General features: G+C 57.3%; 1 protein-coding gene across 1 annotated transcript in view; it reads right to left on the bottom strand.

Moving 5' to 3' along the window:
- Positions 1 to 16,082, bottom strand: part of TERT (telomerase reverse transcriptase) — a 41,558-nt gene that overhangs the window by 7,349 nt on the left and 18,127 nt on the right. Inside the window, exons 7-14 of the mRNA XM_011964732.1 lie at positions 15,400 to 15,485; positions 13,941 to 14,054; positions 11,884 to 11,955; positions 9,829 to 10,017; positions 6,070 to 6,196; positions 4,408 to 4,469; positions 1,252 to 1,376; positions 331 to 468 (exon numbers count right to left, since the gene is read on the bottom strand). Coding sequence (XP_011820122.1) covers positions 331 to 468; positions 1,252 to 1,376; positions 4,408 to 4,469; positions 6,070 to 6,196; positions 9,829 to 10,017; positions 11,884 to 11,955; positions 13,941 to 14,054; positions 15,400 to 15,485 — 913 coding nt within the window. The remainder of the gene's footprint in view (positions 1 to 330; positions 469 to 1,251; positions 1,377 to 4,407; positions 4,470 to 6,069; positions 6,197 to 9,828; positions 10,018 to 11,883; positions 11,956 to 13,940; positions 14,055 to 15,399; positions 15,486 to 16,082) is intronic.

Raw genomic sequence — 16,082 nt, 5'->3', positions numbered from 1 at the left:
ACCCAGGAGCTCAGGACCCCACGGGGGTATCAGGGCAGCAGCCAGGGCAGAGGCTGTGAGAGGACACAGGTCAGGGGTCAGAAGGTTCCCATGGGTGGGGATCTGCCCTGAGATGGGAGGCAGGGGTTCAGGAAGTCGTGGACCCTGCCAGGCTCCATGGCCTGGGGACACGGGCATTTAATCACACAGGGCCGCCAGCATGGCTCCAGCCCCAAGGCCAGGCCCGGGGCATCTGCATTGCAGCAGCATCTGAGGCTGCTCGCCTTGCAAACGGCGTTCGAGGATGGTGTCTGGGCAGGTGGGCCCGCACTGGCCGCCACCCACACTTGCCTGTCCTGAGTGACCCCAGGAGTGGCACGTAGGTGACGCGGTGTTGAGTCAGCTTGAGCAGGAAGGCTTGGTGGCACAGCCACTGCACGGCCTCGGAGGGCAGAGGGCCGGCGGCGCCCTTGGCCCCCAGCGACATCCCTGGGGGACAAACAGAGGCTGAGGAGTCCACAGGCCCAGCCCAGCTCCCCTCCCGGGAGACACCGGAGAGCTGCGCACACCCGACGGTCTGCGGGGCGGCTCCATCTCCAGCTGCCCTGACCCAAGCACCGCAGGAGTCACTACTGAAGTGTTTCCTTCAGCTTCTGCAAGTGAAATTTCCACAACACAGAAATAACAGAAAGTAGAAGCTCTTAAGCTCAGGACGGCAGGTTCGACGTGGCTTGAATTTCAGACGGATCAGAAACCTCCCTGAGGCTGGACAAAGTGTCCAGAGGCAGAGGACGGTGACCGGGGAGCAGAGGACAGCCCGGGGCTCTGCGGTGGGGACGCACGGCCTCTGCTCCTGAGAGGGATAGGGTAGCCTGGGCCCAGCCTCCTCCTAAGCCCTTGGCCTAGGTTTGCACAGGGGCCCTAAGTGCCATGAACAGGAGACAGCCCAATCCCACCACAGGGCAAACGGGAGAGGCCAGGCCCCCCGAATCCCACCATGGGGCAAGCAGGAGAGACCAGCCCTCCCGGCACTTCCCCAGGCAGAGCAAGGTGGGAAGGATGGCAGTTCCCAGGCAGCTCCTGTCCCTTCCATCGGGTGCTCTGCTCACCCCACGAGAGGGCGGGCAGACGGGCCTGCCGGTGGTCGGGTTAAACTACTTCCCGATGTGAAAAGGGGTGAGAATGTCCTAAGCCCGGATTCGCTCAGTCTCCTGACACACTAACACCAGCAGGCAGGCACTGCTGCCACTGAGGCCAGGCACCTGTGCGTACCTGCGTTCTTGGCTTTCAGGATGGAGTAGCAGAGGGAGGCCGTGTCAGAGATGACACGCAGGAAAAACGCGGGGTTCTTCCAGACTTGCTGATGAAATGGGAGCTGCAGCACACACGCGTGGAACCTGAGGGGATGGCGGACATCGTCAGAGGAACGGCCTCCTAATTAGAAGGTGCTCACGGGTGTGGGCACGGGCCCGCCGGTGCGTGTGTGCAGGCATGAAGGCATGTGCATGGGTTTCCTCGTGGGCACAGGTGCACACACACAGATGCACGCGTGCACGTCTGTGTGTGTGCGCTTGTGTGTGCAAGTACCTGCGTGTCTGTGTGCGTGCACAGGTACTCTGTGCGTTTCTGTGCACCGTCTGTATGAACGCACACACATGTGGAGGCTGAAGCAGCTCCATCCTGGATGCTAACCTGCCATGCTGGCTTCTGATTAGCTCCTGCTCTGGGAAGGCCTCTAAGGTTTCCAGCTTATCCATTGTTCCTTGTGAACCAGAAGGTACTTACCGTAAATCCCGCCCTTCGTCAAACAACCTTCATGTCATCGTGTATCAACGTCCTGCGCATCCCTTCTGAGCCACCCCACCCCTGTGGTGTGTAAACCCTGTGTCTGAGGCGACGGTGCAGGGACCCATCATCTCATCTCACTGCCACCGAGACACCGACTTGGCTTCTGTGTGTAGGTTAAGTCCCTACTGAATGTTTCCTTCCAAGAAACCGCATTTGTCAGTCTTTTCTGTGGCTGAGATGGGGTCTCACTCTGTCACCCAGGCTGCAGTACAGTGGGGTGATCTCAGCTCACTGCAACCTCCACCTCCTGGGCTCAAGCCATCCTCCCACTTCAGCCTCCCAAGTACTGGAACTACAGGCGCACTCCACCACACTCAGCTAATTTTTGTTTTTATTTTTCATAGAGATGGGGTCCTACTATGTTGCCCAGGCTCGCCTTAAACTCCCGGGCTCAAGCGATCCTCTCACCTCGGCCTCCCAAAGTGCTGGGACTACAGGTGTGAGCCACCGCGCCAGCCCTGTCAGCCTCCTCCTTTGGCTTCTCAGCTTCCTGGGACTTTGGGGCAGGTGTGCATGGACCTGGCCACCATGAAACAGCACATGTGCACCTGTGCCCACGTGTGTGTGATCAGGACACCTGTGTACCTGGTCTCACCGACTGCCGGAGCCCCTTCTGGAATGACCTGAGATCCCACCAGTTAGGCCAGCACTCGGGTTTCAGCCTCTGAATAACTCTGCTGAGGTGGGATGTCTTCTCCCCACTTAGCAACGAGGGAAGCCAGGCCCAGACAGTTTTTTAAACAAACAAATATGCCTAAGGTACTGGGGTTGCCACAGGGTCACACTCCTGACCCAGGAGGGAAATACCTAGCATGGGTGAAGGGCTCTCTTCCAAAGGGAGAAAAAGCCACCTGCTAGAGGTCAGGGCATCCGCCACCCGCCCGTGTGGAGGCGTGGCCAGCAGGGGCCGGGAAGGCTGAGCCCCAGCGGATTGGAGCCAGGTCCCACCCCCAGTGCCACACAGACCACCAAAGCCTCACCTGCTACAGCCTGGCTGCTGTGAAATCGGGGCCCAGCTTTCCGTTCTCCCACTCCTGCCTCGAGGGAAGGGGGTTCCTGGGCCTTCCAGGTGCCTGGCTCCGTGTCTGGAAATGGCCCGTGGCTCATCGCACCTCTGCCTCCTCAGGGCTACCCAATCAAGCGACTACCCAAGCGCTCCCACGTGGGTGGGAAAACTCAGCCACCTCGCCCGAGCCCAGGCCCTCTACGGGAGCTCCTCAGAGCCAGGGACCCTGGTGGGGAAATGACGACAAGACTGAGCTGAATACGGGAGGAGCAGGTGGCAGGTTACATGGCCCATGCCTGGGAAAACTCTTCTGACCTCATCATGGCCCAAGGAGGCCCCAAGCACACCAGCTGGACCCTGGGGTCGACCACGGTGTCAGACACCTCCCGTCCTCAGCGGCGCCTGTCTCCAGCGCACTCCACGGGTTTCCAGAAGGAGTCAAGCGGCTTGCATGAGGGCCCAGGCACACGTCAGGGAGACGCAAACGAGGGAAGACTCGAGGCAGAGAGAGAAGACAGAGGAGGGCGGCCTGAGCCGGACGCACCCTGGAACAGAGAGCCTGGTCCCGAGTCTCTGGAGCCAGCGCAAAGGCGGTAACACGCAGCTGCGGCTCTGCCCTCCCTGCCAGAGCACGAAGGCACAAGCACTCGGGTTAAAAACCACCTTCGTGGGGTGACCTTGTAACGGAAAATCTCTCCCGTGAGCCCTTGCTGGGTTCCCACGATAGACGACCTCGTTTCACATCAAGTGTGCACGGCCTCAGCCCTGGCCCTGGCCCTGGCCCTGGGTAACACAAATTCTCACACTCATTCTCAGCCCTCATGGGGCGAGGGCTTCGGACTCCTGGCACTCGGCTCCCAGTGGCTCGGGAGGCCTGTTCAGGTGGAGGCCCGGGCCTGTGGTGCCCGACTACCCTTTGGTACAGCCCAGAGGTTTGTGCCACCACCTGCCCTGACGCCAGGCAGAAGCTGGCCCTGTGGCCTCCACAGATTGGCCCTTTCTTTGGTGATAAAGTTGTTGATTCTTGACGGGGGCCCCCCTGACCAGCCATGACAGGGATTGTTCCAGGAGGACAGCCATGCCCAGAGCACAGGTGCCGGCCGGGCTGTGTGGGGAGCCACAGCTCTGCTGCACCTTCCCGGGGGTGGGGACAGCAACCCTCATCTGCACCCACCTCGGCCCTCTTTGCTCTCTGAGACCCCAAATCCTCCCGGTGTCTGATCTCCCACCTACTGTTCAGACACCTTCCCGGCCTCCTCTGCTAAGACTCCCCACAAACATCTCTTTACTCCATGCCCCTCCTGCCCTGGGTTGGCCTCCATGAGGTCCCACAGTCAGTGCACAGGCACAGCGGGGACACCTGGGGCCACGTCGGTTCCTAGCACTACCCAGAGACGGAGAACAGGTGCTTTGCACAGAGCCACGCGAACACAGAATAGGGCAGAGGCAGCAGCACCGCTGAAAACATAAGACACTCCTTGCCCCTAAAACCCAGGTGTAGCCCCCAGTCAGAGGCGAGCAGAGCGCGGCGGGTCCCTGGAGGCTGGGCCTGCACCCCCTTGGTGGCGGCTCACCTGTAGGCCTGCAGCAGGAGGATCTTGTAGACGTTGGTGCACACGGTCTGGAGGCTGTTCACCTAGAATCGCCAGGAAAGAGTGAGAAACGGCAGAAACCTCTCTGGGATTTTAAGTTTTTACTTTTTACTTTATCATCCATTCAGATGGCACAAGAAAGAGGAACATTTTGACAAGAAACCATCCCTCTCCCCAGTGAAATCCGGCCTGACCCTCACCCGGCAGCTGTTAACCACCCTGGGGGAGTCAGGACTCCCTGTCGTCTGCCTGCCTCCGAGGCTTGGCCAAAAAGGGAAGGCACCAGGAGAGGGAGTGAACGCAGATGTCCACAGGAGAGGGGAGTGGACGCAGATGCCCACAGGAGAGGGGAGAGGACGCAGATGCCCACAGGAGAGGGGAGTGGACGCAGATGCCCACAGGAGACGGGAGTGGACACAGATGCCCACAGGAGAGGGGGAGTGGACACAGATGCCTACAGGAGAGGGGAGTGAACACTCACAGGAGAGGGGGGGAGTGGACGCAGATGCCCACAGGAGAGGGGGGGAGTGGACGCAGATGCCCACAGGAGAGGGGGAGTGAACACCCACAGGAGAGGGGAAGTGGATGTGGACCCTCACAGGAGAGGGGGAGTGAAGGCATGGCAGTGTGTACACAGGTGTGCAAGGGCACAAGTATGAATGTGCACACGCAAATGTATGCCTGACATGCATGTGTTCGTGTGCAGTCATGCGGCATTCACGTGAGGTGCATGCATGTAGGTGTGCAGTGTGAGTAGCATGTGTGCACATAACCTGTATCGAGGGCCCCTCATGTTCACCCTGCTAGGTCCTCAGCACCAGCACCCCTCCTTACAGGGTAAGACAGGGTCCCAGGCCCCAGTGGGCTGTGGCTCTGAAGTTGCAGTCCTGAGAGCATTGTCCCGTCTGGACATCTGCATCCACTCCCTTTCCTGTGGGTGTTCACTCCCCTCTCCTGTGGGCGTCCGCGTCCACTCCCCTCTCCTGTGGGCATCTGCGTCCACTCCCCCTCTCCTGTGGGCATCTGCGTCCACTCCCCCTCTCCTGTGGGCATTTGCATCCACTCCCCTCACCTGTGGGCGTCCGTGTCCACTCCCCCTCTCCTGTGGGCATCTGTGTCCACTCCCCCTCTCCTGTGGGCATCCACTCCCCCTCTCCTGTGGGCATCTGCATCCACTCCCCTCTCCTGTGGGCGTCCGTGTCCACTCCCCCTCTCCTGTGGGCGTCCACGTCCACCCCATCTCACCCTGTAAGGAGGGGCGCTGGTGCTGAGGACCTAGCAGGGTAAACATGAGGGGCCCTTGATACAGGTTATGTGCACACATGCTACTCACACCACACACCCACACGCATGCACCTCACATGAATCCCACATGAATGCACATGAACACACATGCACGTCAGGTATGCATTTGCGTGTGCACATTCATACTTGTGCCCTTGCACACCTGTGCACACACTGCCATGCCTTCATGTACACACACACACGTATGGCTCGCGTGCATCTGCGCACATGTGCACTCTTATGTGCAGCCAGTCACCGTCAGCCTTGCAGGCACGCACACACACACGTACACATGCGTGCACACAGTAACACACATGCCTCCCGAACTCTGAACTCTGTGCTGACCGTCAGCCTGCTCACCTGCAAATCCAGAAACAGGCTGTGACACTTCAGCCGCAAGACCCCAAAGAGTTTGCGACGCAAGTTCCTCCCGGCCTTGAAGCCGCGGTTGAAGGTGAGACTGGCTCTGATGGAGGTCCGGGCGTAGCTGAGACACAGGGGGGACGTCAGACACGGGTGCCTGCCCCACACCCAGCCCCCTCCTGCAAAGCTTGCTCCAAAGAGCCTCCTGCCTTCCTCCTGCTTCCTTGTCCTGCCTGGGGCACGCGCTGTAGCCTCAGGGAGTTGGCTGCTCTCTCCGTGGACTCAAAACGCTACACGCCATCCGGACCCTGCATGGCCAGACTCCACCAGGACGTGGCTAGTGATGTTGAGTGTATCCAAGCCTTGCACGGCCGTGTGTGTGCACTCATCATCTGCCCTGATGAGATCTGCACATAACTCGGCCAAAAACACATAATAAACTGTGGAGCCCTGACTCCCGGGCATCCCTTGAGTGGACACGGGTGTGACTCAGCTTCTCTGTGGGAGAACACTGAGTCGGGCATGGGGAATCTCACTGTGTTTGAATCTCATGGATGGAAGAGTCAGGTGGCGCCAGCTAAACAGGGCTCCGGTGAGTGCACGTGGCACACACAGGGTATCTCCAGAGGGGCAGGATGGAGGCATCCCACCGACGTCCTCCAGGGCCCTGCCACCACTCACTGCCCGTGTACATCCGTGTCCAAAGACGAACACACGTGACATCCACAGCGGGCTCCCTGGGCTGCGTTCTTTTACATCCAGCTTTGAACACTGCTACATTGAAATAAACGTTTTGTGCCATTAAACATTCTTCAAAAATTCTTTGAAAACATGTCTAACGGCAGAGTAAGTTTTGTGATACATAGTATCTGCTTAGCCCTGGATTTGGGCGGGTTGGCGACTTGCTGTGGCAATCCCCCCCCCGCCCATACCTGGAGCACTGGAAATGGGAAACAAGACCCGTGATAATGTCTGGTCACTTCAGAAGTGGAATTACTGGGAAAACACAGGACATTGTAAGGACTTCCATGCAAACAAGCTGCTTTCCAGAAAAGTCTTTCCAACTTGCCTCACCCTGATGCTGGCTCTTGGGAAGCCCAGAAAAGGAGCCAGCACAAAGGACGGGTCTCGCTGTCCGTCTCACACGCATTTCTTTGATGCTGCTGGTAGACCCTTCCCAACTGTGCATCAGATGTCCGTTTCTTCCTTCACAGTTGTCCCCAACGCAACCTTGGGCTCCGGCTCGCCCCGAGCCTGTGGGTCTGACCTGTGTGGGGTCCTCAGGCGGAGCAAGGGCCCCAGAGCAGCAGGCCTGGCTGCAATCACACACGTCCCTTGCCAGCTGGGTGCTCCCCTGGAGGCTTTCTTCATTTACCTCTCAGGTGATTAGGAGAACAAAGTGAGAGGATGAATGTGCAGGACCTCACAGGGCGCCTTAAATAAATCATGTGTACAAATGCTCCAGGGAACAGCCATTTTCACTGCGGCTCAGGCAAGCTGAGTTCCTCTGCGTGAAAGCAATAGCTGTTGCCTCACTGGTTTCATCCACCTCCCTCCGTGTCCTTCCCCAACACCAAATCAGGGAACGTTCACCTCCCTTCCCTTTGAGTCTTCCGTTTTGTTTCTGTTGCTGCTGTTGTTTGCACGTCATTCCTCTTCTACCTAGAATCTGCTCTGGTATATGTTGTAAAGACACAACTTATTTGCTTCCAGTCAGTTTTCTCAGAAAAAAAATTAAACACACACTCTCTTTTCCGTCAGCTGTGCCACATGCCACATTTAACACACGTTTCTGAGAGGTAGGGCTTCCGTTTTGTTCTATTGTACTGTCCATCAGTTCTCACCACATTCTGCCATCTGAGCTGTGGTTTGGGAGACTAAAATCTGGACAAGAAAATTCCCATCTTAACACTCTTCCTTTTTCACTTTTCTTAATCATCTTGCCTGTTTTCTTCTCCCAGATGCCCTTCAAGCCTTTGTATGCTTCAGACACAGAGGACGTGTGTTCACCCTGAGTGCGGCGAACCACTGCCTCTACTGCTGAGCTTTTACAACCACCTCTGCAAGCAGGCACTCTGACCAAGTGGCCTTTGGGAGCACAGAATATTCTGGCATTGAACCCACATCTGATGACCTGATGCCCACCCATCCTGCACTAGCGTTTGTGGCTTTGCAATGTGTTCAGAGAGAACCCATTTTCCTGATTCGTTTGTCTGTCTGCTTTGTCCTTCAGTAACATTCACTGATGCTGTGCCATAGGCCGGAACCAGGGGTGCCTGTCCTAAAAAATACATTTCATGGGGAGCAAAATAAGCAGTGGACAGTTCATGGCTGATGGTATGGCCAGTGCTGCAGAGGTGCCTAGGGAGAGGCAAGGAGGTGCCGGGAGCCCAGGAAATCTGCAAATCACTCAGACAAAGCCAGCAGAGGCCAGGATCAGGTGAGGCTGGGAGAGGGAAGCAGGGACTGTGGGGAGCACAGGGGACCGGTGTCCTGGTGGGGAGGGAGCTGCAGCAGGGATGTGCTGGGCACCAAGCACAAGGACATCTACACCTGCCACTCCCCCAATACGAGGGTGTCCGCACCTGCTGCTCCCCTGTTAAGCAAACCCCAGGGAGCATTCTGGAAAGAGGCAAAGTCCAGATCCGGACTGTTCAACTCAGAATGACAGGACCCCAGTTTAAACCACTGGTTTAACAATCATCCAGTAAGGGATTTAAAAATCCCTTATTTCTCTTCCCATGAAGCTGTGCCTTTTAGAGGAAGGCACCCCCAGTTCCGGCCTCTAGCACAGCACCAGTGGATATTATTGAAGGACAGAATAAAAAGCACCTGTCCAGCATGGTTTCGGAATGCTGATACTTTTTGCCTTTTTTTAAGATAAAGTCTCGCTCTGTTGCCCAGGCTGGAGTACAGTGGTGTGATCTCAGCTCACTGCAACCTCTCCTGATTCTCAATGATTCTCAACCTCTCCTGAGCCTCAGTGATTCTCCTGCCTCAGCCTCCCGCATAGCTGAGACTACAGGCGTGCGCCACCACGCCAGGCTAATTTTTGTACTTTTTAAGTAGAAACGGAGTTTCACTACGTTGGCTAGGTTGGTCTCAAACTCCTGGCCTCAAGTGATCCACCCATCTCGGCCTCCCAAAATGCTGGGATTACAGGTGTGAGCCACCTCGCCCTGCCTGGAATGGTGATACTTTTTACTCATAAAAGAAACAGCACAGATTTCTGCATCTGTGTCCATCTTCAATCCATCTGTGTCTGAGCCTGAGGTGGGGCCATGAGCTCTCAGGCTCGGGAGAAATGAGACCCCAGATTTTTGTAGAGACCCCCACACACCACAGCCCTGTCCCCTGATGGGTCACACGTGATCATGAACTCATGGCATCACGTAGACTGTGGATGAGCCTCGGAGTGTGGGCCTCACAGTGGAGAGACTCAAGCCCAGCAGGGCCTGGGCGTCTCGGGTTCAGATCCAGATTGCTCTCTGAGGACACCTCAGTGTTCCCAGGTCTGGTGCACAATTTCCTTTTACAAAAATAGCACAGAAAACCTCTCCCCTTGTGACACCCTCACTCCCACAGAAAGACGCATTTCTGCTCAGCCCTGGATGGGACGAGGGGCACCCTGTGGCCTCCGACCCTTTGGGATTGGCAGTCGCCTGCCCCACACGGAAGCAGGGGCGGACGGGACGGCCCTGCAGCACCATCTGTCCCTGCCGGGCACAGGCTCCGCTTCCGGCCAGGTGCGCTCACCTGGAGTAGTCGCTCTGCACCTCCAGGGTCCGGGTGTCCAGCAGCAGTCCGCACCAGGGGAACAGGCCATGCGCCGGCAGCTGGACAAAAGCTGCGCCACCCAGGGCCTCGTCTTCCACAGGGAAGTTCACCACTGTCTTCCGCAAGTTCACCACGCAGCCGTACTCAGGGACACCTCGGACCAGGGTCCTAAGGCAGAGGCGCGATGTCAGCCCCAGGATGCGGGGCCGTCACCCAGGAGGTGCCCAGACGCCCTTGTTAAATACTTTGGAAAACCCTGGAGAAGTGGTGATCTGGAGAGGGGTGCTGGGCCTGGCAGCAGCTCTGAAGGGCCTGGACTCAGCCCTGCTCCAGACTTCACGGTGCTTGCCCTGTCTCCTGGGCAGGACAGGTAGGTGAGCGCGCAGGAACCTGGCCCGGACCTGGGACAGCCAGGACTCAGACGGGAGGTGCAGCCCCAGTGGCCTCTGTGATGGTCCATCTCATGTGTCCCCACGGCAAGACCACGATCCCGTTACAAAGACTCATCTGTGGTCTGGGGTAGACTAAAATCTGGACAAGAAATTCTCACTACACCACTCTTCTTTTAAGGCATTGCTCAATGACTTGGCCTGTCTTCTCCTAGAGGCCCTGAAGGCATCTGCTGTGCTTCAGACGAGGGGAGGGTTCTGACTTCACGCTCAGGCGTGGGACCCGGCTGGGCTCTGAGCTGGGCAACACCAACCATCAGCTTCACATCAAGCAGGTTCCCTCAGCAGGTCATGATCCTGCCCACCCAGCTCAGGGAGACCCCCTGTGCCCAGCAGCCTCTGCTCTGGCCCCAGGCGTCCCCCTGCCCTTCCTGAGGCCTCTGCTCTGGCCCCGGGCGTCCCCCTGCACTTCCTGCAGCCTGGCCCTGGGACCTCGGCCGCTGCTCAGCTCCCCTGGTGCATTCCCAGCTCCCCACGGCCGCCCCTTCCTGTGATGTGGCTGCCGACATCTCCTGAGAGAGTTCTGTCCCCGGGGGGACCCCAGCGAACACTCTGAGCCACCTCCCGGGCCAGCACCCTCAGGAACTTGCCACACAGAAGCAGCGTTCCCCGTCGGCTCCGTCCCCTCAGCAGCCTCAGGACTCCTGAGCCCTCAGTTGCCTGGGACCTGGGTTGGTCCTGAGTGAATCTGAGTGGATTTAAATGTGCGCGGCCTGCTGTGATTTAAATGTGCGCGGCCTGCTGTGCTACAGGCTGCAGCACTAACGGGAACGCGGGGCATGCCCCCAGCCCGGGCGGCCCCGGAGGGTGAACTTGGAGGGCGGTTCGAATGGGTTTTCACAAACACAGCCCAGCAAAGCACCCGAAACCACCCCCGGCGGCCACATTTTCTGAGGGTTCCGTTTACAGCTTTCAAGGTTTCTCATCCCTTGTCAAATCGCACTTTAAAGCAAGCTCTGTGGGGCGCCCTTGAGGGGGACCACATTGGACAACCCCCTGTGCTGAAACCAGGTTCCCTGTGCCTGATTTTAGTTTGAGCCACAAAAATCAACTCTGAGACCCACCCCTCGCCATCTCCGTGGTTCAAGACAGCACCACTCGGCGAATCCAAATTCTCCCGCCAATCCCAAACCACCCCACGCGGGAACGTGACTGCAGCGAACGCTGTGGGCCAGCTCACTCGGCAGCTCCTGCTCTCCGCAGGCTCGGGCGCACCGTGGGGAGGAGGCTGCCATCTGGGTCCCGCAGGCCCTGTGCACAGCTCCGGGGGGGTCTCACTGGGGCCGCAGGAGCCGCCACGCTTGAAGACTTTCCAGAGAGTGGCAGGAGCCAGGATACCGCCTGCACTCACCATGTGCGTAACCTGGGTGCATCTCCGCGGGACCCACTCTCTCCCGAAGGTGCCCCTGTGCCCCCAGGCCAGGGTGTACGACCAAGCACCTTTGCTCTTGCGGATCCAGCACCGGCAGAGAGACAGGACCCAGCAGAGACAACGCTGCGGTGCCAGGGGCAGGACACGGAGGGCTCAACTCTGCAAAGCCCACAGGCCGTGGAGGTCGCCACAGACACACGGCACGGGCCTCACCTGAGGAAGGCTTTCGCGTGGGTGAGGTGAGGTGTCACCAACAAGAAATCATCCACCAAACGCAGGAGCAGCCTGAAATAAAGTAAAATACACGGGCAAGGTTAACTTTACACTTTTTACGTAGTATCTGTCTATGAGGGACTGAATGTCAAACAATTTACACAGGCAAAAATAAAGTAACATTCTCCAAAGCGGTTAAATCAAAAACTTAAATTTCTTTCCAACAGACGTGCTCTCTGCAGTTCACTGACAGAGCAATTCCTCATTCATTACAAGCACTCGGTGCTCAGCACCGGCTTGTGCAATTCCACACCAGCTGGAGGTGAACAAAGGCCGCCAGGTGCGGCCCCAATTCTCAGACTCTTAGGGAAAAACAACTGAAGACGGTAAGAATGTTGGGCCGGGAACCTCGCCCCTTCTGAGCCACGTGGTGCCCTTTACCAGCAGGGCAACTGTGGTTCTCAGCATCATCCGAGACCCAGATCCTGCTCCCAGGAAGCGGGGCACGGTGCACTGTGCAACCCTCAGGCCCAAGCCCGGTGCCCCGTGACCATGTACCAGAGGCGTCCCGTCCCAGAGGGCTGACCAGGGTGCCGCCAGCTCAAGGACACTTCCCTCCAAGTCCCAGAGCAAGCTGTGTATACAAGAAATTTTTGTTTCTGTTACATAAACGTATTTCAATCTATAACTTGAACCTTAATGAAGAAGAACCTTGATCCGCTGTACATGCTATAATAGGAGCTAGAGTTTCAAAAGCAGCACAGGAAAAACCCGGAGACTTCGAGAGAAATGGCCGTATGGCCTGCAGGTTTCCTGACGCATCCTTCACTAACTGCTTGTTCAATGATACTATTTTCATAAGAAAAGTAACTGCTGTCCACATCCTCTCCAGCACCAGAACACTTCTACACTGTTGGTGGGAGTGTAAAGTAGTTCAACCGTTGTGGAAGACAGTGTGGCAATTCCTCAGGGATCTAGAACTAGAAATACCATTTGACCCAGCCATCCCATTACTGGATATATACCCAAAGGGTTATAAATCATGCTGCTATAAAGACACATGCACACGTATGTTTATTGCGGCACTGTTCACAATAGCAAGGACTTGGAACCAACCCAAATGTCCATCAGTGACAGACTGGATTAAGAAAACGTGGCACATATACACCATGGAATACTATGCAGCCATAAAAAAGGATGAGTTCATGTCCTTTGCAGGGACATGGATGAAGCTGGAAACCATCATTCTCAGCAAACTATTGCAAGGACAGAAAATCAAACACTGCATGTTCTCACTCATAGGTGGAAATTGAACAATGAGAACACCTGGACACAGGAAGAGGAACATCACACACTGGGACCTGTTGTGGAGTGGGGGGATGGGGGGAGGGATTGCATTAGGAGATACACCTAATGTAAATGACGAGTTAACGGGTGCAGCACACCAACATGGCACATGTGTACATATGTAACAAACCTGCACGTTGTGCACATGTATCCTAGAACTTAAAAGTATTAAAAAAAAAAAAAAGTGATTGCTGTCAACAAAAGCCAGCTGAGTTGAACCACATTAGGTTGGCACAATATTTAGGCATGTGACGTCCTTGGGTGTAGACCCCATGCAAGTGGGATGGGCAATGGGCTGAAGGGGTGCCCAGTCCAGGCCACCTGTTGAGGGCCTGCCGGGAGATGCGGAGCCTCAGGCTGCACCAGCCTGTGTCCCCGAGGACCCTAAAGGAACCCAGGTGGATGTGATGGAAGCTGGTGTGCTTCCTCGGTGTTGAATTCACACGTGCGTCATGCAGGGCAGTGGCCCTCCTGCCTGCTGAGCCCCGAGGCCTCTGGACACGGCCGCTGGACAGAGTCCGCATGGAGCCCGCAGTTCTCAGGCTGTGCAACCCCTCCTGTGCGGCTTCACACCAAGGAGGGGCTGCAACCTTGTCTGGTTCCTCAAGACAGAGCAGTCATGGTATCCAGAGCATCAGGAATATTAATACTGAACACGTTAAAAGCAAATCGTCCCCCACCCAAGACCCCTGGGGAAGAGGAGGCCTCACCCGTCCCGCCGCATCCCTGCAAACAGCTTGTTCTCCATGTCGCCGTAGCACAGGCTGCAGAGCAGCGTGGACAGGATGGAGCCCTGCGGGATCCCCTGGCACTGGATGTAGGACCTGGGGCGGGAAGACGCAGGTAAGCGATGGGCGGGGCATGTGTGGACATGTGTACACTCACACAGAACCACACACAGACCCTCATACACACCACCTCCACACACCAACGACACGTCTACCATTCAGCCGGCAAACACCTCACAAACACACCAGACAAGACCTCTGAACACAATCCCCGCGCCCACTCTCACTGCGACCTGGGGCGGCTTAGGGCAGATCCAGCCACAGCTGTGACCACATCCTTGTTCTCAACCATCAAGGCTTTCTTTCATTAAGGTTTCTTAAATCTTCGAGTTTATTCACAGAACCAGACACTTGACCCGGAAGGAATGCTTAACTGGACTCCTTTCTTTTCAAGGAATTTATCCACGGTGAAAGTTCACAGCCCTACATGTAGCAGCTGTGTGCCAACCGATACAGCCTTGCCCCTGGTTTCACCACAACCAACGAGACGCAGACACTCTCCAAGCAAACAAGGACGCCAAGGGTGCGTTTTCAGACAAACAGTGAGAGCAGAAGAGCCCCTGGGAACCTGAAGGTGCACGTAGAAGGCATGGCTGCCACGTGACCCTCAGCCATCCCCAGAGCCCACAGGATGCCCACTCCTGTTGCCAAGAGACACTTGCAGCCTATTGCAAAAACAAGACCTGTTATTTTCGGGAAGTGCTGTAGGCGGTCACCTTCAAAAGAGGCTTTCCGGCCAGGCGTGGTGGCTCACGCCTGTAATCCCAGCACTTTGGGAGGCCAAGGTGGGTGGATCACCTGAGGTCAGGAGTTTGAGCTATCCCAGGCCACCTGCCCCATGGCCAGCACAGAGTCCCCAAGAGGAGCAAACTACACGGTCAACCCCCCACTTTCCAGATGGGAAATCTAGCCACAGAGAGGAGAGCCCGTGCCCTTGCGGGGGTCACGCGACAGGGACGGGAATGAGAATCAGATAAAATCCTCTTGTATATGCAGAGAGAGACACAGCGTGTGACAGCGGGGTGTCCAGCGTCAGTAGTAACTTGGAGCTGACAAGCTGCAGGCTCAAACGCTCGGCCGCACCCCCGACCCACACACACCCCACACCCCTCGTCCTCCGCACAGGAGCAAGTCCACACCCCGCTTGCCATTTCCAGGCCTCGCGTAGCATCTGCTCTGCTCCAGCAGCTGCAAGTCGGGCCATGTTCCCGGGGCCTCGGGCACCTGCAGCCCAGGAGCCGGAGGGGTGGGGGGCCAGAAAAGGAGACCCTGGTGGCCCCGGGAGAAGGGCAGTGGGGAAGGGGCAGGGGAGAGGTGAGCAGAAGCCCTGCCAGTCCGCCCACCCACCCGCTGGGCAATGGCACCCGGCCACCCGACTCACTTGCCCCCGATGCGCACGGCGTGGTGGCACACGAAGCGTAGGAAGACGTCGAAGAGGCCACTGCTGGTCTCGTTCAGGGAGGAACTCTGGGAAAGCAGGAGACACACACGAAAGTGAGCCGGTGGGTACCGGGATAGGCAGGACCACGTGGCCAAGACCCTCCATCCCTTCTGGGGTCGGTGTTCGTGATGAAGCGTGGGCTGGGCTGGAATGCAGGGCCATCGTGGGCTGGCCGGGCCGAGTCTCTGCAGACACACAGGGGCTTAGGCAGAGTGTGTGACACAGAACATCCCCTCTGAGCCACCTGTGTGTCCAGCTGGGCTCAGACCCGCACAGCCCACCGTGGCCCAGATGGCACACGTGATCCAGAAGTTGCTGCCCGGCTGTCGGGCACTGGGTCTGGGTCCCAGGAGCCCAGGCCACCCCCACCCCTACTCTGGGAGCCAAGGAAATTTGCCCAGAGGTCTCTGAGCCTCACTCAGTGGACACGACTGTCCCTTAAAGTGGAACAAGCGTTAAACGGGCATCTGCAAAGCGCCACAGGGTCACGTGAACAGACCCAGCACTGAGGGGCCAGCTCAGCGGAACGCGGCTCAAACACGGCCTGTCCTTCTAAGAAGGGGCACACATTTCCCTTGGCCTCGCACCCAGCACTGAGGGGCCAGCTCAGTGGGATGCGGCTC

Source organism: Mandrillus leucophaeus, unplaced genomic scaffold (genome assembly GCF_000951045.1).
Source record: "Mandrillus leucophaeus isolate KB7577 unplaced genomic scaffold, Mleu.le_1.0 Scaffold702, whole genome shotgun sequence".
NCBI classification, from domain to species: domain Eukaryota; kingdom Metazoa; phylum Chordata; class Mammalia; order Primates; family Cercopithecidae; genus Mandrillus; species Mandrillus leucophaeus.
The sequence above is the reverse complement of the archived record's forward strand: the minus strand, read 5'-3'. Positions and strand labels throughout refer to the sequence as shown.